The sequence below is a fragment of the Fonsecaea erecta genome, assembly GCF_001651985.1.
Source record: "Fonsecaea erecta strain CBS 125763 chromosome Unknown Scaff2, whole genome shotgun sequence".
In the NCBI taxonomy this organism is placed as follows: Eukaryota; Fungi; Ascomycota; class Eurotiomycetes; order Chaetothyriales; family Herpotrichiellaceae; genus Fonsecaea; species Fonsecaea erecta.
This window is the reverse complement of record NW_017387245.1, coordinates 521,176-539,945: the sequence shown is the minus strand read 5'-3', so window position 1 is coordinate 539,945 and position 18,770 is coordinate 521,176. Positions and strand designations below refer to the sequence as shown.

General features: G+C 53.2%; 7 protein-coding genes across 7 annotated transcripts; 3 read left to right on the top strand and 4 right to left on the bottom strand.

The window, feature by feature from the left end:
* Window positions 1–262: 262 nt before the first annotated feature.
* AYL99_01964 (hypothetical protein) lies at window positions 263–1,972 on the bottom strand (the record flags this gene model as incomplete). The annotated part of the gene is made up of 1 exon (XM_018833480.1): window positions 263–1,972. One exon carries the CDS (start codon window positions 1,970–1,972, stop codon window positions 263–265), a length of 1,710 nt encoding a protein of 569 aa, XP_018696104.1.
* Window positions 1,973–2,458: 486 nt separating this feature from the next.
* On the bottom strand, window positions 2,459–3,717 carry AYL99_01963 (hypothetical protein; the record flags this gene model as incomplete). The annotated part of the gene is made up of 4 exons (XM_018833479.1): window positions 2,459–2,817; window positions 2,872–3,342; window positions 3,397–3,505; window positions 3,574–3,717. 4 exons carry the CDS (start codon window positions 3,715–3,717, stop codon window positions 2,459–2,461), a joined length of 1,083 nt encoding a protein of 360 aa, XP_018696103.1.
* A 780-nt stretch (window positions 3,718–4,497) lies between these two features.
* Window positions 4,498–5,536, top strand: AYL99_01962 (hypothetical protein; the record flags this gene model as incomplete). Its single annotated transcript, XM_018833478.1, has 2 exons — window positions 4,498–4,811; window positions 4,888–5,536. 2 exons carry the CDS (start codon window positions 4,498–4,500, stop codon window positions 5,534–5,536), a joined length of 963 nt encoding a protein of 320 aa, XP_018696102.1.
* A 617-nt stretch (window positions 5,537–6,153) lies between these two features.
* Window positions 6,154–6,786, top strand: AYL99_01961 (hypothetical protein; the record flags this gene model as incomplete). Its single annotated transcript, XM_018833477.1, has 1 exon — window positions 6,154–6,786. The coding sequence occupies one exon, from the start codon at window positions 6,154–6,156 to the stop codon at window positions 6,784–6,786; it is 633 nt and encodes a 210-aa protein (XP_018696101.1).
* A 1,250-nt stretch (window positions 6,787–8,036) lies between these two features.
* AYL99_01960 (hypothetical protein) lies at window positions 8,037–11,152 on the bottom strand (the record flags this gene model as incomplete). Its single annotated transcript, XM_018833476.1, has 2 exons — window positions 8,037–10,653; window positions 10,710–11,152. 2 exons carry the CDS (start codon window positions 11,150–11,152, stop codon window positions 8,037–8,039), a joined length of 3,060 nt encoding a protein of 1,019 aa, XP_018696100.1.
* Window positions 11,153–12,886: 1,734 nt separating this feature from the next.
* AYL99_01959 (hypothetical protein) lies at window positions 12,887–15,301 on the bottom strand (the record flags this gene model as incomplete). The annotated part of the gene is made up of 6 exons (XM_018833475.1): window positions 12,887–13,317; window positions 13,415–13,443; window positions 13,501–13,646; window positions 13,796–13,818; window positions 13,880–14,230; window positions 14,683–15,301. The coding sequence occupies 6 exons, from the start codon at window positions 15,299–15,301 to the stop codon at window positions 12,887–12,889; spliced, it is 1,599 nt and encodes a 532-aa protein (XP_018696099.1).
* A 1,448-nt stretch (window positions 15,302–16,749) lies between these two features.
* AYL99_01958 (hypothetical protein) lies at window positions 16,750–18,665 on the top strand (the record flags this gene model as incomplete). The annotated part of the gene is made up of 5 exons (XM_018833474.1): window positions 16,750–16,823; window positions 16,887–17,202; window positions 17,256–17,448; window positions 17,514–17,744; window positions 17,806–18,665. 5 exons carry the CDS (start codon window positions 16,750–16,752, stop codon window positions 18,663–18,665), a joined length of 1,674 nt encoding a protein of 557 aa, XP_018696098.1.
* Between the last annotated feature and the right edge of the window lie 105 nt (window positions 18,666–18,770).

The window sequence follows — 18,770 nt, the reverse complement described above, 5'->3', positions numbered from 1 at the left end:
GCTTTAGAGAATCCAGTGGATTTCGAGCCATGGAAGAAGAGCCTGGTCGGACCATTAAAGGCAAGTTTTCTCACAGCCCTCCCAGTAAGGACAACGACCATGACAAGGATAGAGAAAAAAAGAGCAAAACAAAGAGAGATACAGAAGCGGGTGCCACATGCTCCCGTATGATGGGTGTCCATGGCAAAACAAGGCTGTGTGACACCCAGCAAGGGTCTCTCTCTCTATTCAACCTGCCAGGTCTAAAGTGCAATCTAGAAGGTCAGGAGGCGTTCAAAAAGTCCCCCACAAAGTCCGCCACCTCCTTGGGTCTCTCGACCATGGGCAAATGGCCCGCGCCCTCGACGACCTTGAATGCCGCCGTCTTCCCCTCGGCCGAGCCCAGCTCTTTCGCCAGCTTCTCCATGCCCTGGGGTAGCACGCCGTCGCCGGCGCCGACCAAGAAGGCGCCTCGCCCCTTGTACCCGGCCAGGAGACCCGTGTAGTCGTAGTTGAACAGCGTCTCGACGCCGCGCCGGAACTCCGGCAGCGAGTTAGTGTAGACCATGCGCTTGACCTGCGCGATCTCGGGCACGAGCTCCGGGTCGTCGTAGGACGCCGGCACGAACCACCGCCGCACCGTCATCTCGGCGAGCTCTTCGCCCACCACGGGTTGTGGAGTGGCGTCTGGGGACTCATCCCCAAACAGCGTCGCCAGACGAAGCGTGGTGCCCTCTTTCTCCGCCACCGCGATCCTCTGGCCCCAGGTGTCTTTGTTGCCAGCGGGGGACTTTGCGGACGTGTCGCACGCGATGAAGGCCTGAGTCCGCGACGGGTAGAGCAGGGCCGTTGCCAGCGCGGTGGCGCCACCCATGGACACACCCACGAGGCCTGCTGCTTGAGGAATGCGCAGGCCGTCAAGCAGCTGGATGACGTCGGACGCTTGGAGGTCGGCAGTCACGGGACTGGTGGTGCCGCTGTGGGAGATCCTGCCGCGGGCGAGGAACCGCAGGACGCGGTACTTCTGGTTCTGCGGGCGAGAAAAGAAGTGCACGAGGAACCTGTCCCAGATGGCCCAGGTCGTGAGGACCGAATTGATCAGCACCAGCACCGGCGCGCTGGGGTCGGAGCTGCCTTCGAGACGGAAGGGCAGGACTGCACCATCGCGTGTCGTGATCGTCGATTCGATGGCCGAGCCGTACGGTGAGACCTTTGGTAGCGTCTTGGTGACTCCGTCGGGCGACGTCCACGATGCTACGATTGCTAGGTGGCGTGCTGCCGTTCCAAAGGTGTAGAAGAGTTCATATGTGCGGGCCTTGCTCTGCGAGACCTCCACGGGCAGCGCGTCAAACAGGGCGGGCAGGGCCTTGGGGTTGGTGGACGGCGTGTATTCGTTGATCATGACAAAATCGACCTTGCCGTCGGTGCGGGTTTCGAGATAGGAGGTCTTGAACCACGACGTCCTCCTCCAGCCGGGGATGTCTCGCACCTTGGGGAGGACAGTCGTCTCAATCCACTCTCCCACGCTCGAGACCTGCTCTGGAGTGAGGAGCAACCGGAGAGTGGTCAGAACATTGCCCTCTTCGTTCTCGCGGAAATGTTCTGGTGCTTCGAGTTTGACGAACGTCTTGTCGTTGATCTGTTCGCCGACAAAATCCAGCGTCAGACGGTCCACCCAGATCTGGGCCATGACGTCGATCTCTCGCTGCGACTTGCCAGGCGGCGCCCGGAGATACTGGTACGGCTGCTGGGTGAACTGGTGCATGTCGGTGGCGTCGTAGATGGCCAGGAACTCGGGGTCGGCGCGCGTGCCGGCGTTGGGGCCTGGCAGATCGGTGGCACGGTATCGAAACCCATTTGGCATGAACGACAGACGAGTTCGATTGGGGCCGTGTTCGTTGTTGTACCAGTCGTGAAAAAGGTCCAGCGACAGTGTCTCCTTGGGCTGCATGGTCACGAACAGCAACCCACGCACGGGGCTGGACGACGCCATGATGGGCAGGCTAGATCACGAACCGACTCTCTTCCACCCCGCCTGTCGACCGTGCAAGGATGTGTTCTCGCGTGGTAATTGACGCCGTGTTGGGCTCCTTTCGTGAACCAAGTGGCACCACCAATACAGTCGAGTGTTGAATATGCAACTTGTTCTGGAGACTCGAGAGTAGGAAAGCTCAGTATGGATTGAAATCCTCGAAGATGTCACGACAGGCCAATGAATGGCGAGCCAGAAGATGACTCCCGGGAAGTGTGTGTCTAGTGTCAGAAGCATTTGCCGAGCTTTGATGCCTTTTGTCATGGTGTCTGCCTACAGTCCCCCGTATTCCCGTCGTTCCCGTGGGTGGTCGATTGTCAAACTGCATCGGATCTGTTCCCGTGGGGCAACACGTTTGGCGGAAGACTCTTTATCCGCCACCAGCGTGAACGGGAGGGGCTGATGAACTAGGGAAGTATTTACTCGGGAAAGTGCAGTAAGTCACCACTAGTCGTACCAGATGGCGTTCATGCCAAAGCCGGGCTCCTTGATGTCCAGATGGGCGACTCGAGATAGATACTCGTCGTGCCAACGGTAGATTTCCACCCATCCGTCCTGGTCGTCCGTCAAAGCCAGCCACTCATCCGTCCAGGGACAAGGACTGACTGCATTCGAGTGCCCGCCGCTGTTCGGCGTCGGGCTGATGCAGAGCTGTTTTTGGATCTGGCCCTGTGGTCCCAGCTTGAATGCACTGATGTAGCCGGTCACGCTGAATGAATTGGACCGGGCGGTTGCGAAGAGATACTTGCCACTCTGTGAACAAAACACCACATCCGATCTGTACATCTTCTTGAGGTCTCGGACACCTGCTTCTGGTTAGCCCCCCAATGACTTTCCAAGGTAGTTTGGTAAGCACGCACCTGGAGGAACAAGCGGGTACAGGTCGTGGGTGAAGACGGGGAGGTGCGTGGTCTCGTCGATCACATAGACCCCCAATCGATTCCCGGCTTCCATCAGCACGTAGAGGTAGTGTCCACTGGGATGGATGTCGACCCATCGGGGGTGGTCACCGGCCGAAGGTGCATCGACACTGCCGACCAGGGTGAGAGTGCCATCGCTCGCTTTCTTGTGTGTCCAGATCTTGTCGGCCCACATGTCGGCGGAATACAGATACGTCTCGGTGGGGTCGAAGACCATGCCATGGATGGCCGACTTTTCGCTGTACTCGTAGTTTTGGATGTTCTTGTCGAGTTTGCCCTGGTCGTCGACGGAAAAGACGTTGCCGTAGCCCGCATGCTCGTAGAATGGGTTGCCATAGACGCAATAGGGCGGCTTCTTGGCTGCCAGCACAAAGATGGCCCTGGTCCTGGTGTCGGCGCTCTGAGCCCGTGCTGCCTGTTGTGAGCCTGGCTGGTATCAACCCTGGGGGAAGTTGGCCAACCTACGGTCATGGTTCATTGGATGGGAGACCTCGTGTGAGATGTTGTCTGGTGCTTTGACGGCATGGCTGGACCATTTCTTCATTGAAGCTCCGTAGATGTTTCGCCGTGCATGCTGTTCCGAGAAACATGGTCAGCAGAGTACCACTTCACACTCACACCCCGAATGCTGTCTGTACTCACGTCGAATGTCATCCATGATATGGGCTCATCCTGGGGGATTTGTGTTCTCTTGACCAACTTGAGGGTCCAGGCCTCATCGTCGAACTCAACCGTGAAGATGGCTCCTGGGGGGGTCCATGTGCCTATCATGAGATGGTGTTTCATGTTGGGCAGCGGTTGTGAGACGTAGTCGAGAAGGGAAGGGCTAGATCACATGGCCCAGGTACTGTACATATTTCAAGGGGAGTGGCTGTGGAGATGCTACTGTCGATGGTGCTAGTGGTGGTGGTGGTGTTGGTGTGGTGGTTGGTTCTGTACAGTATGTAAACTGCGCAGTAAGAATTATTAGTGGCGAACCACAGCTACGCACGCCCCGGGAAAAGCCCCGCAGCACCCGAAGAAAGATGCCACTCTAGGTGCCACTAGAGCCGAGAGAGAGAAACAGATCTCAGATGCCGAATGTGATTGCCGGCTAAGACGTCGATACGTGCATCTCTCCTCCTCGTCTTCCAACTACCGTGTTTTTGCAGGTTTGCAGCGGGCATTGGCGGCACCAACTTGCCGACAGCCACTCCAGTCCTCACTCCAGTCAGCCTATGATGTCGTCCTGCTTAGACTCGACACTCGCCCAATTGGCCCAGATGGCGGCAGTCAGTGGCTGTCGTGGATGCCGACAATCCCAGACTTCCCCAGAGTTGACGGCGCTGAGCGGAGCGACGAATAGGACGCCATGAGCCGACCGTTGCTGCCGGAGCAGTTCTTTCCCCTATGATGACAATATTATAGATAACTATATATATATGGATCTTCTGCCTCCGGGTCCCTGAGGTTGGTGTCAGTCTTCTTCCACTTCTCACATCCCCAGCCTTTGGTCTTTCTGCAGAGCATACCTTCAGTCCATTCACACATAGACACTGTGTACACACCCCCGTCCACACCGGCAAAATGTCGTTCCAGAACGTTGTTGAAAACTCCACGACCACCAACCTGAACGGGTCGACGAACGGGCACACATCCACTCACAAATATGACCCCAACTTCACCGACAGCCTCATCAACGCCATGGGCCCCAAGACCCCCGACCGGGCCCGATTTGTCTTGGGGAAGCTGATCCGCCATCTCCACGACTTCGTCCGCGAAACCGAGCTGACGCCCGAAGAATGGATGCGAGGCGTCCAGTTTGTCAACGCTATCGGTCAGATCAGCGACTCCAAGCGTAATGAGGGGCAGCGAATCTGTGATGTGCTCGGCATTGAATCGTAAGTGCAGACTTTGTTGATTATGCAAAAATCATCATGAGAGAGAGAGAGCTAACCATGAACTTCTGTTCGACAGGCTCGTCGATGAGGTGGCCAACAAAATCATGCTCGACAGTGACGAGACGCCCACGTCGTCGACAATTCTGGGACCTTTCTGGAGCCCTCACGCGCCATTCCGGGAGCTCGGCGACAGCATTGTCCAAGACCCATACCCAACCGGCAGAGTGACCCTCATGCACGGTGTGGTCAGCGACTACAAGACCGGAAAGCCCATCCCCAACGCCATTGTGGACATCTGGCAAGCCTCGGCGAACGGCAAGTACGACTTCCAGGACGACGAACAGTCCGTCAACAACCTGCGCGGCAAGTTCAGGACCAACGAGAAGGGCGAGTACTACTACTACTGCTACCACCCGACCGCATACTCGCTCCCCACCGACGGCCCGGCCGGTGTCCTGCTAAAGCTCATGGACCGCCACCCCATGCGACCGGCTCACATCCATCTGATGGTCAGCGCTGACGGCTACAAGTCGTTGACCACCCAGCTCTATCCCCGCGACGACCCCTACGTGACCAGCGACTCGGTGTGCGCGGTCAAGGACGATCTATTGCTCGACTTCAAGCCGTCCAAGGACCCCAAGGCCGAGCTGGATCTGGAGTACAACGTCACGTTGGCTCCCTTGAAGCCGGGCCAGAAGGCTGGCTGGGTTCACACCGTGTTTTAGGCATTTTGCAGCGAGGGTTTTCTGGCGTTTTTATCTGTTTCTGTTGAAATGCATGACTACCACGGAGGAAAGGAGGGACTTTTTGGCGGGATTGCCCTCGACGCTGTGGACGGAGTTTGAGCACTCCCAACGATCCCTGTAGTTGTACTAAACATTTGAAGACATTCCCAATGATTGCACCATGGTTGGTCCAAAGTCGTCGATCCGCTGAGGCTGGCTCGCCTATATCCATCGAAAAAGGGGGGTTCTGTTTCATTGAACCTGAATGCTTCATCCTCTTCTCCCGTCCATTCTGTAGCATTTGTCTTCCTGTCACTCAGACAGTCTCCGATCCCGGCCGTGTGCGGGCACGTAGGGAATCGATCACGACGTATTTAATAGACGCTTCAACCCCGCAAAAGTAGTACAGAAGAAACTCACTTTTCACCTTTTTTTTCTCTCTTCAAACCCATCCTTGTACAAAGTCAGTCTACCCTCCTCGTCTGAATACATATATATATATATATACAGACACGAACCACACAGACACTCACACCCTCACACACTCACTCGCTCATTTTCTCACACTACCACCGTCCTTATCATAATCATCATCAATATCAAAATCAGTACGTACAATGCGCCTCCCCTACGCGCCATCGACCCCACCCCCCAACTCGCCCCCGTCCGTCAGCGAGATCTACGAGCGCATCGCGGCGCGCCGCAAGCCGCGGCCCCTGATCCCGCTGGACCTGACGCTGCTGCACTCGCCGCCCGTGGCGAGCGGGTACAACGCGTTCGTGGGCGCGCTGCGCACCGAGACCGTCGTGCCCCAGGCTCTGCTGGAGCTGGCCGTGTCGCGCGTCGCCGTGCTCACCCGCGCCGTCTACGAGTGGAACATCCACGCCGCGCTGGCCCTGAAGGCCGGCGTGACGCCCGAGGCGTTGGAGGCGGTGCGGGCCGTGGCCAAAGGGGACGTGGGCAGGGGAGCGGGAGAGAAGTCGACGGCGGCGGCAGCAACAGCAGCATTAAGTGACAAGGAGGTCGCCGTGCTGAGGTATACCGACGAAGCCACGGTCGACGTGCACGTCCAGGACGCCACCTTCGCCGCGCTCAAGACGCACTTCACCGACCGCGAGATCCTGGAGCTGGCCACCGTCGTCGCCGGCTACAACGCCGTTAGCCGCATCCTCGTGCCCCTGGACGTCGGCGAGAACAACGACAAGCCCATGAAGACGGTCGACGAGTTGGTCGCGGCCGCTCGGGCTTGACAGATTGACATATATTGATATATATGCCTTTTACTATGAGGACTAGTAGTCAGTTAGAGTCGTTGATGCTAGGCACTAGCCTAGGTACACAGGTGGCTAGGCATGCCCAAGCGAGAATGGAAATAATGACCCAAAACTACAGGAGCAAAAAAGGGCGGGAAACGGAACGAGACGAGGCTGATTATCCCCTTTTATGTCTCCGTCCGGAGCGAGGTACATACGGGGCAGTTCGTGTATTGACGCCAAATCCATCCCCGCGGGTCGATGATTTAAAGGGTTCAGAAAGTTATTAGCGAATACATAACCAATACCCCCAAGCGCCCTACCAGTGATGACTCTAGCCTATTTCCGCGGCGTGTTCATGAGCGCCGAAGTAATGATATTCAACTTATGTACGGAGTAGACATTCCGTCCTTCTCTGGGGGAGAGGGAGGACCCCAGTCAACGTAGAAGTTTGCCCTGAGTTGTTCGCTGGAGGAGAGTAGACCCCATCTAATCAATCCTCACCTTGAATCGAAGAAGAGATATATGGCTGGAGACGAAGACTTCGTTTCTTCTCAATCACCCACTGTACTTCATGCGTCCAGTCCCCGACCCCTCCCTGGTAGGGAGAGGACTGCACTGAAACCACGGACTGTGAAGCCAACTTAAGAACCTCCTCCACGGCCTTCGGCGTCAACCATGACCTGAGAATTGCTGGCGGCGGGGTGGCGGTTCCTGGGGCAAAAAAGTTCGGTGTCCTTGAACTCTTCGTGTCAGATCCAAAGGGGATATGGCCAAGGGTCGAGTATACCAACAAGAGCGCCTTTATCATGCGAATTCAGTCCAGTAATGCTGTCCGACTCAGATACTCCATTGAGTCTTTTCTGAGAACGTTTTCAAGTGGCCCAGAAGTAGTTTCATGACACCCTCCCACCGACAAGAGTTCTTCCAACGAGTGCTCTCAGTAATTCTGACCGCAATATCAATTCGAATCTGGTTCCATAACTCCTGATATCGTTGCCGACAAGTAGAAGGGAGGACGTTGACATCGTCGAGAGCCCTGAACACGGTGACCGCCGCTGCGACGGGGAAAGGGCGGCCCCGTCCCTAGACTCGAGCAACTCGCCATCGAACCTGGATGGTGAGCAGACCATTTCTGGGGTTTGAATGTACAGACCTGAGCCTGTCTCGGGCGAAATCCAGGGCGCTTCTCAAGCGCGTGCTCAAAGTATGAGCATGACGTCGTTCCCACAACCGGGAACCAAAGCTCATCTTCCTCGGCGTTCTGCAAGGCGAATCAACTTGTCAAGTATCGCGGAGAGGTCCGGATCTCCACCGTGTACAACTGTTTGGAGAGATTGTCGCAAGGACTTTCTGGCATGACTCCACTGGACAAACGTTTGAAGACGGTAAGAGGGCCATGTCGGCAGGAATAATGCCAAGGCGCGATCGACGGTGCTTTTGTCTAGCCTTCCAGCTCGACCGAGCAGACGCGTTGTTTCAACCCAAAACTGATGTCTTTCGACCCAGGAGTCGTCCCCACGACGCAATGCATGTGACGTGGTGCCAAACACCATCAACTGGTATACTGATTCAATCAATGGCGAGGTTTTCCGCCGCGGCGAATGGTTGAAAAGGTAATTTGGATCGGCGGACTTTTCGAGCAAACATTGTAACATGCCGTGCCTCGGATCAAAACCGAAGTCGAATTCCTTGACACTCGCTGGAAATTCTGAGCGGAATTTCTGAGCCGCAACTTGAATGGCAATCATCAATAGAGACCATTCGCCACAGTCGTTTACCTGTGCAGTAGTATCGCAGCAAATTGGCTTTGAAATGAGACAACCAGCCTCGGCCTTGACTCGAACAAACTCAACAACACCAAAGATTACTGCCAGAGTGAGGAAAAGGGGCCTGAACCGGTGAGCGCTTTTGTCAACATCCTCATCTTGAAATGACTCTAGAAATGTCCAATAAAGATGCTCTACGTCTGGTCTCCTCTCCAACGTCACAATTCCCCTCAAAGCCTGAAATGTTGCTCGTCCGACTTTGTCCATTTTATCCATTTCATCCAGTAGAAGAACCATCTTGGGAATATTGTCGGGAGAAACCAGACGTGCCAATCTCAAGCATTCCTTGAAGTTATGATTCCAGAAATCCAGAGCAGACACTCTCTCGAGATCCAGCAGCTTGATATATGCCACGTGGCCAGCCAGAAGCTTAAGAGGAGGGTCAAAGGGGGATCTTGCAACACGTTGCAGGATTATCTGGGCCTTGTCACTTTCAATGTAATCTTTCACTGTCCGGTGCAGGTATTGGACCGTGTAACGGTTGTGGTCCCAAGGATCTTCATATTTGAATCCCTCGGAGGTGGAAAAGGGGCCTTTGACTTCGAGCAGACCCTTAGATCGACTATTGATACGCCGCCGCATTGTCTCCATGCGCAGCACGGTCTCGTCTTCTGAAAGAAGACGACACGGTTGACGTAAAGCAAGATTGGGGTCGTCTTCGTCCACAAACGATGCCAGCACCAAGTTCATGGGCACAAGACTAGTTTCGACAAGAGAGAAGAGCTGCGCCGCATGGTCGAGGTAGAAATCGTCCAGGCTCAACAGGATTTTTTCGTAGAGCTCTGAGAGGTCCGGTGGTAACTGGTCCAGCCGCCTCTTGAAGTCCGAAATCCTGTCTCCTGAGCTCATGCCAGCAATGAGAGATGAGACAACCAGTGTAACCCAAAGGAATACACCAGCAGCCTTGGCAACAATGTCCTCGATCAACCGATCCGCAAACTCTTCTTCTCTTCGTCGAAGCTGTGCAAACATCGGCTCATCATGGAGTTTCGAGGCGATGTAACTCTTAATGTCGTCGTGAGTCAGATCATGAAGCATGAGACTCGGCTTGTGCTGGAATGCGTCTTGAAATTCCACCCAGGGTCGACTGGCGACACAGATTTTTATGTTTGAGAAGTTGAGGATGGTTTTGAAGAGTAGGATCAGCTCCTCAGGCTTACCTTGGAATTCGTCCAGACCGTCCACGAATAGAGTAAGGGTTGAATCAACTTGGACGAGGTTCTTAGCCACCCGACATAATGTGTCGCGGAGCTCCTGATCTTCCCAGGCCAGGTATTCGCCAAACAAATTGAGGCTCTCCCATCGATCTGGGCATCCCAACGTTGCGAGTTGGGGACATTGCTGAAAAATCTGGTGTAGAAGCGACATTAATAACCCTCTCTGTGTCATTTGTGTTTGCGTTCCGGAGTTCCAGAAGTAGAACGACGCAATCACGAGGTGCTGATCGCCACTCCACATTTCCAAGAATTTGCGACACCGAGGGGCTGGATGGGACTCTTCTGCAGATTGGACCGGAAAGCAAATATACTTCATCAGAGTACTCTTGCCCGAGCCGGGCTTCCCGGTGATCCAGTACAACTTGTCGTCTGACTCAAGCCAGTCTTTGAAACTTGCCCATTTGTCACTATCGCTGGCCATGAGCAGCCATTGAAATGTTGTTTCATGTGCCTCTGATATTCTTTCTTCCCTGTCATTCATTCTATCATAGTAGAGACTCTGAAGCAACATCCCACGAACCCGCCTATCAGCCTCATCTGGGACAGTTGTACCCATAACGGAGGTGTGGGTCTCCGAGTTGCTCACGGCGGTATCGTGTATGGCACGAATGATTTCAGTTTTGAGGAAACGTCTTGTTTCAGCTTGCTCACTCTGGTTGAGCTTCCAAGTGACATAGTTCAAGACAGAGGTTCCGAAGGGATCGGAAGTCTTGAAGTTATTGTTCATGGCACTACTACCGGCTTGGGTGCTTCCTTGGGCCTTTTGAAGCTCATTGAGAATTGCATTCTGTTGGATCAAAGATTGGCTGGCGTAGTATCTAAGCATCACAGTTAGGTAAGGTTGGTCGGAAACGGGATCAATGCAGCTACTAACCGCACGGAAACAAGCAGGCTCAGAGTCAATTGTGACCTGAAGTCATTGAGTCTTGCTTGAAGAGCGTTGATCTCCTCTCGCTTCCACGCCAACTTAAATGCTGCGACGACGGCAGCCCGCTTTCGAGACGCATCCTTAAGGCCAAGTGTATCCAGTGAGCGCGCCAATTTCTCGATCAATATTGCGCACTCCTTCGACAAGGTGTGGATGCCTCGATTACCATCATTTGCTAAGCCAGTCGCCCTCGATTGCGTAAGAATATCCCGCAAAACATCGCTGAGATTGTTACTAAGAACGTCGAGAGATGCTACCTCATCCGGCCCTTTGAGATGGCGGTGACCAACGTCGTAGATCTTCCAGGCCGTCGATACGAACTTCGATCCGAAGTCGATGACCTGCAGGATAGTAGAGGCTAGGCTCAATGCTGCAATTGCTTCAGCCATGGATCCGGGCGATATTTTGAATGTCTGAAGGAACGGAGAGAAGTAAAAGAGGCCAAAAGGCTGAAGATATCGCTGCCTGATCTCTGCGGCTGAGGTTGATGGAGAGAGACGGGACTTGTAAGGTGTTCTGGCTAGTGAGGCTGAGACCACTAGGCTGAGCCGAGCTTTTAACGAGCCACATGCGCCCTACATAGAGGGGCAGGGGTTGGTTGGTCCCAATGGATACCCAATCGAGGTGCGTTGTCACCACTGAATGCCATGAGACCCAGAGGCGAATTTGTCGCTTAACCGCAGCCATGATTTATTAATTCTGAGGTATGGCAGTGCAATTCTAGTAGTTTTGAACGAGGCTTAACATGCCCTGAGGCAAATCATGCCAATATATGATGTACCTCGCTGGAGGAATGGCATGGCGATAATTATGAGCGGCGCTGACCATTTGCAACGCTCGAGATTTGTACTTCGACGACTCGAAAGCATCGGTCATGGGATGTAACTTGTCGTGACTGACCAATGTTGCCAAGCATTGTAATGACTGTCTCCGCTAGTCCTCTGCCAGAGGCCTTCGATTAGCGCCGAGCCCCCTTTGTAAATTGCTCGAAGCTATATATATTCAGACAGGTTCCAGGACCCTGTTCAACTCACCATGTTCCTCTGTTGAGTCACATTTTATCTGGAGGCAAGTCACATGACTGGCAAGATGCCTAATCAGGCAATCACGGGTCAGTGCCTGGCTTGTTATACCTCCCTGAATGGAATGGCTCAAAGTTGACACATGTGCGTCTGTGATATATAAGTCAACGCTCGTTGGAAGTATGTCTCTGGCTGTTAGTAGAATACTCTACGATCTTCCATTTCTGAATTCTGCCCATGTCTCAAGCGGACTTTTCGCCGCAGCAGGAGCCGCAAACAAAAGAGACAGACAGGAAGGGATGACAAATGGGATGAGCCAACGGAGGAGCTTGAGACGGAAGACGACAATATGCTTATACATATGGAATGGGGACGGTTGCGACAAGAATATTTCGATTCCTCCAACCTGAAATAACCACCATCTAAAAAATTGTCGCTCAGTGTCTAAACCTAGCACTACACCAATCGTGCAAAACTGCAGAAATATCTCAATGACTGGAGGAGACCTCCGCCTTCTGTGTACTTGTCCTGATCAGCAACTGGTATGCAAAACAGATATTAATTAGGTGTCCTTTTCCTCGTCGGCTCGGTGGGCTACAGACGATTGCGCTTGTGGAGGAGAAGATTCGTTACAATGCAGCGTCATATGCTTAACTATCCCGAAATTCGTTACGGCGACCATGCCCATATCAGGCCGGGATTGTCGTGTGCGAAGAGGCGCAGTTGAGGGTCGGCAAAGACTTCCACCTGAGACGGGGATAAAGAGGTATCGACTCTAAATTACGGTGACCAGCATCGCATAAGTGCCTACTTGGCGCGATCGGTGGGAGACATGCTAGGGAGTCTGTGTATCACACACACTATTTTCGCAATTGGTCTCAGGTGTCGGCTCGTTCCTCTACCTCCAAACAGAGTTGCAATGGCCTTTGCCTCGCCGCTGTAGAGAACTAATCAGAGAAGGGGTCACCATCTGAGCTAACCAGATACAGTTTGACTGGCCAATGAGAAAAGCGGTTAGCGATGATTAATGAGAGGCGAAGGATGTATCCACCAGAGGTGAGAGGTGAGGACAGAATAGGATACCATGCAGATTACGTACTACTATCCATATCCACCTGTATTCAACTGGCCCTCATTCTGCTTCCTCGCGGCCGCGGTCAAGGTCTCCAACTGCTTCTGGAACTTCTTCATGATGCCGTTGACGTCCTGGAGATCCTCGCGGCGCAAGTTCCGGTGCTGGCTGCGCGCCAGTAGGTACGCCGAGGACACGATGTTGCGGATCTGGCGGCCGTTGACCTCGGCCTCGCTGCCGACCCAGCGGATCCACTCGTCGATGCCGTCGACGTCCACTCTGCCGTCCTTGACGAGCTGGCTGAGGAAGATGTTGAAGATCTTGATCTTCTGGTCCTTGGTTAGGTCGTTGTACCGGATCGCCAGATGGATGCGCGACTGCACGGCAATGTCAAGAGAGGTGATACGGTTCGTCGTCAGGATCATCACCCCTTCAAAATATTCGAGTACGCGGAGCAGCACTGGTCCGAACGTCAGCAAAAATGTGTTGCGGGACTGTCTTGCATTGTCACTGGCCTGAGACCAAGGCGTTCCGGTTGGGATCGCCCATGACAAAACGAGATTCCAGAAAGACATCCGCTTCGTCACTGCCCATGCATCAGTATCATCGAGCCAAGACTGGCGAGCTGCGTCGACAGGCTCACATCAACAGTATTGCCTCCCACGCCCCGGCAAGGTAAAATATTTGCTCCAGGCTTTTCTCTGCCTTCGACGCCTCCAGACCAATTTCAGCAACCGTGACGACCAAGAGTGGCTTCCCGGTCGCCTCTGCAATGGTCTCTGCCGTGAGCTATTTATTAGAGTTAGTCAAAATTCGAGCTCAATTTACCACAAAGGAGGCCTCATCGTGGAGCAGTCTTCTATCCGACTAGGTAGCCAGAGCAAAGACAGCAAAGTCTGGTCTTGATTATTGATATCCATCCCACTGAGCATACTCACCGTTTTGCCAACGCCTGGGGGACCTAAAAGCCTGTTAATAAGACTTCTTCATCCATTCGTCACCGTAGCTCAATAAAATCATACCATGCAATAGTATCACGAGGTTTTTGCCCTTGCTTTCGATAATGTCATTCACCTGCGTCTGATTTGTATCCTTGCTGCTTTCATGATTTTCCACGAGCGCCTTGATCATATTCTTGTCCTTCTGATCCAGTTCGAGCTTGTCCTCGAATGCTCTCGAGAGCTCGGATGACACAAGGGCCGTGTTGTTGACAATGAACTGGGCCCACATCTTCTGTTGGGTTGCGTATCCCAGCACCCTAGGTGGGTATAGGAGGCACTGGTAGTCCTCTTCATCGACGCCTTGACCGTGGGCTTGGCTGGAAGGCTCGACATCTGTGGGCTCATACTTTCCAAGCAACGGGATGCCGGGGCCTGGCAGACCTATCAGCAAAATTCTGCACCGGAGCTACGATGACGATCTTTGATACCAAACTGTAAATATGCGGCCGCGTCGACGATATATCGTCCATTCACCTACAAAATGGAGGCGATTGTAAATCAGTAACCTCCTATCACTAGCAAGAATGAATGTAATCATGCCTTGAATGTTTTGTGAATGAGAAATTCTGCGGCGAGTGACAGATCTGTATCATCTTTCATGGACAGCGAAGGAGTTTTACTCTCAGCATCCGCCTGACGTTAATGAAAAGGTTAGCATGGTATTCATCACAAGGGAAACAGAAGTACCTGGACTCCATCACTTACACTGGCCCTCGCAAGACTTCTCCTACTGGAAAATGCTTGTCCGTCGTATTGAAACATCCGCTTGGCTCCGGTTGTTTGACACAGCTCGCGAAACCATTGACCCCTTGCCAAAAGCTTACCACGAAGGCACTGATCGAAGTTCCCCTTGTCGTCTCTATAGTACTCCAAGGGGTAACAGAACAGAGAACTGATCTCTTTCGTGCCCCTGAATTTTTCAATAGGGAATTCGAAGGTAACTCTGACGATCTCTCTCCCGTTCCAATCGTAGCACCAGCATTCGATGTTGAGTCTTCGATCTTCCCATGGATCCGGTGACGCCTTCACCTCGAAGACCTGAGAGAGGTTCATAAAGGGTCTCGCAACGACCAAGGTACCTGGCCGAAACAGGGTCCAGATGGTTTGGTAGGTGACCGTGTGGGACTCCAGATTTGAATCCCGAGTTTTAAAGTAGGACTCCAATTCAGTGCAGGTCGATATGCACTCAAGGAGACTGTGAAGATCCTTCCTCGCGGCTTTGATTCCAGGGGTGTCTTTGGCGTTGATCTCCTTGCTTGCTTCAGAGAGCTCTTTCCAATAGTGGACAACAGGCGCGAAGGGGGCTATCAAATTGATAGTATTCCCTTCCCAACTTTGGCCCGGGTAAGAGTCTCCAATCACCTTTTTCAACAGGCTCCGGAGTTCACGAGACTCGACGTCCACCTCGGAATACTTGAACTTCTTTTCGTCGGTGAGGTCCATCACTCGGCGGAACGTGAACGCCCTTCTGGACGAGGGAGCTCTCCCGTCGAGCTCGTTCCATCGACCGATTTCTGTGTCCCTTCGGCCCCCGCTTCTGCCATCCCATCTGCTCATAACATAGGCATACCTTGAATCTTCGGAAGGGTCGAAGGTCTAGTTGGATCCATCAGAAGCTGTGGAAGGCCATCCAACGGAATGGCACGTTCACAATGAGACACAAGAACGAACCGTTTGCTGTTCAGCTCTTTCTTCAGCCTTAGCGAGTGGTGGTTTTCCGTCTGTGGAATTGTCCACCCGGCTACTCCTCGCTGAGATGATTTCCTGTCTGTCACTCTGCTTTCTTTGCAATCGAGCTTGAAGCTCCTTGTTCAGAGCGATACCGTGGTCAACTGAAGTTCATCCGCCAAAAAATCAAGGGAGCTTCCCAACCTTTTCGGCATTTTGCGAATCAACCAGGCTTTGCAGGTATTCGACTCGTTTTTCGAGAAGACTAATATATTTTTGTTCTAGCTCTTCCCTGCGATCTTGGGTTGCAGTTGCCTTTTGCCCTGTTACTGAGACTTCTTGCGCCGGAGTCGGGGCTGATGGCGCCGCGATAGGAACCTTTTGGAGTCATTACGAGCCTGACGATCAACTTTTGCAGACCTGTGGTACCTGGGATGTCTTTGTGGCTGTAGTCGGGGCCATTTTCCCTGATCAGAGGCTGTGAACTCAGGAGTGAATGAATTCAGCTGCTTCTCCCAACATGACGTGTATAGAGGCTCTGAGATAACTAAGGTGACCGGTCAAGGTGTAGTGAGGCACAAGTCGTCTGAAGGGTCTCCAAAGGTCCCACGACAGCTTTGAACGATGATGGAAAGCCAGCGCCTTCCTGCGCTGCGCCGGGGGGCCAATTTTAAGCTCGGCCATAGGCACGGCGACTCGATACGACAATTGCTGCACGTTCAAGCTGTGTCTCGGCTATCCCTAGGATCCGAGCCTACCGCTGGGCAGGTCTTGGGCCTTCGTTCACGCCTTCACTCAGAGGAGCAGCAATCTCAAAAGAGCTGGATGCATGGAGCCGAACATACTCCGTTGAGTTTGGCGGCAGTGAAGGAACAGTGAGCCGGTCAAAGCCACATTTTGCCAACCCTGGAGCATGGCCAGTAACGGGGAGACACATTTCCTGTTGCTGCCCACATCAAGGCGCCGTCACGCCCCCCAGGACTTTCGCAATTTGCAACGGCCTTGGGTACAGTCCGCTTCTCGGAAAATTGTGAGGCATCCAATGATGCTCCGATCAGGCTGGCCAGGCTTGTGGACATAGCTGCATAAGACTAGGAATGCCTGGCAGGGGCATATGAAGATCGCAAGCCGCACCTGTACAAGCACTATGCATCCGGTGAGAATTGCATGTCCTTGCGTTACCAGCAAGCATGAACGAATATGGTACTGTTAGTCGTGTCTCCATGCCATCAAGACTGTCGGCATCGAGGCTGAAACGAAGTTGGTTCCGACGGGGGAGCGTGAACAACTCTGCAACGTGAGTCTTCGCCAATATGCCGTGGTAGCTCGGGTCCTTACTCAAAATCTGACTCCGCTACAGCGAGAATCTAGATGCTGCAGCGACAGTTTCGACAAGCGATGCTGTGTTCAAGCAAAGCCTTGATGCTCAACTTCTGGCTCAAGCTAAAGGCACCAAGGAAGAGGTTGAAAGGCAGATAGAAGACGCGAGAGCAGCGCATATGAACTGGGTCGAGGGGAGACAGACAGGCTCGAGGCGATATGGAGCCGCGTTCCAGGTATTCATAACTCGATTCTCTAACTTTCTGACAGCATACTCCGGGATCGTGGAGGTGGTCAAAAATGCAAGTGCTCCGTATGGAAATTTGGCCTATGGAACGCTGTCGCTCCTCTTGATTGTGAATGAAGAGTCCCCCGACCTGTCTCATTCTGTGATATTAATGGGTTCCAGGTTGTGGTCAACAAGAACGGGAACGATGAGAAGATCGCAAAGGCACTGGCTGAATTGGAGTATTCATTTCCGCGCTTGAATCTCCTCTCTGATATCTACCCAGAGCCACAGATTGAGAAGCTGGTGGCTGAGGCATACAGAGATATGGTCGACTTTGCCAGGAAGGCCGTGTTGTACTACATGAGTACATCCAGTAGGTGCCCGTTGTCTTCACCTGCTTCTCTCTCAGGCGGACGACCACTAATCAGAAGCTCCCAGTGAGGCTGCTCGCCGCGGGAGACCCACAACAAGAGCTCGAGTTCAAGATGTCGATTGAAGGTCTTCGGCACAAGCTTGTGGAAGTCAATCTCGAGAGTACCGTTCTGCTGCACCGCCGAGCTAAATATATCGAAGAGCAGAACGAAAGACTGCTGCGCGGGAACAAGGAACTCAAACATCAGATGAAAGTCATAGAAGATCTCAACATCGATTTGCGAATGCAGCTTGACCGTGTGTACCCCTCAACTCTGCCACCGTGTCCCCAGAGACTAATTGTTGTTTGGGTTTTCAGGACTGCGTAGAACCCTCGAAGAGGAACAGGGTCAAAGAGATCGGAAAGAATTGGCCAACTTCCGGGCATTACTTAACGTTCCAGAAACAAGCGATCACACAAACATACAGTCCTGCAAGCGAAACCTCGCGGGAGCATTCCCGGTGCTGCTAGGCGCGAGCCCTGGGAAAATCGCTCGGTGGTACTCGCAGTTGACTCCGGACATATTAAACAACGCAGAATCTTACCGCATTTGGCTGGATAGCGACCATTCCTGCCTGCTTCTTCTGGGTGGCACCAGCCTCATGGAGGGTCGATCCAACATAAGTACATGCTCATGGCTGTCCCCAGCTGCCATATATGTGGCAGAGCAGCAGCTTTCCGAGAACAGACACGTGGCATTCTACTGCTGCCACCCGCAGATGCTCTCTCAGAGGTGCGGCGTCCAAGAAGCCATCTTGAGCCTTGTGTGTCAGGTAGCAGGGTGGAAGCCTGATATGCTGCGCCAAAACCCAAGCTTCCTGTCTCTAGCACAGTCAATGACCTGGAAGGATGCCGATGATGATGTCCTGAACGCAATGTTCAAAATGCTGAGCGACCTCCTGACCGAGCTTCGTCCGCAAAGGCCTGTCTACATCATTTTGGATCGTGCGGATCAATGCGAATACCAGTCGTTCCAGCTGGTGCGGAAACTGATGGAGGTGATTCAGAAAGCACGGGATATGGTGAAGATTCTGGTCGTGATGGATTCGGCACTCTGGGGAATCGACTCCTGGTTATGCGACGGCTTGAAGGAAGATTCTGGGGGGTTTCTCGTCGGGAGATGGGATTGGAACCAGCAGCAGCTTGGATTCATAGATCTAAGTAATCTCCCCAAATAGCCGTCGCCTTGAGACTTGGTTCGCAGAGCCGCAGTAGACGTCCTCTGGCTAGATTTGTAAGGGGCAGCTTCACCAACACCGCCTAAACATGTGCATCAGGGCTCA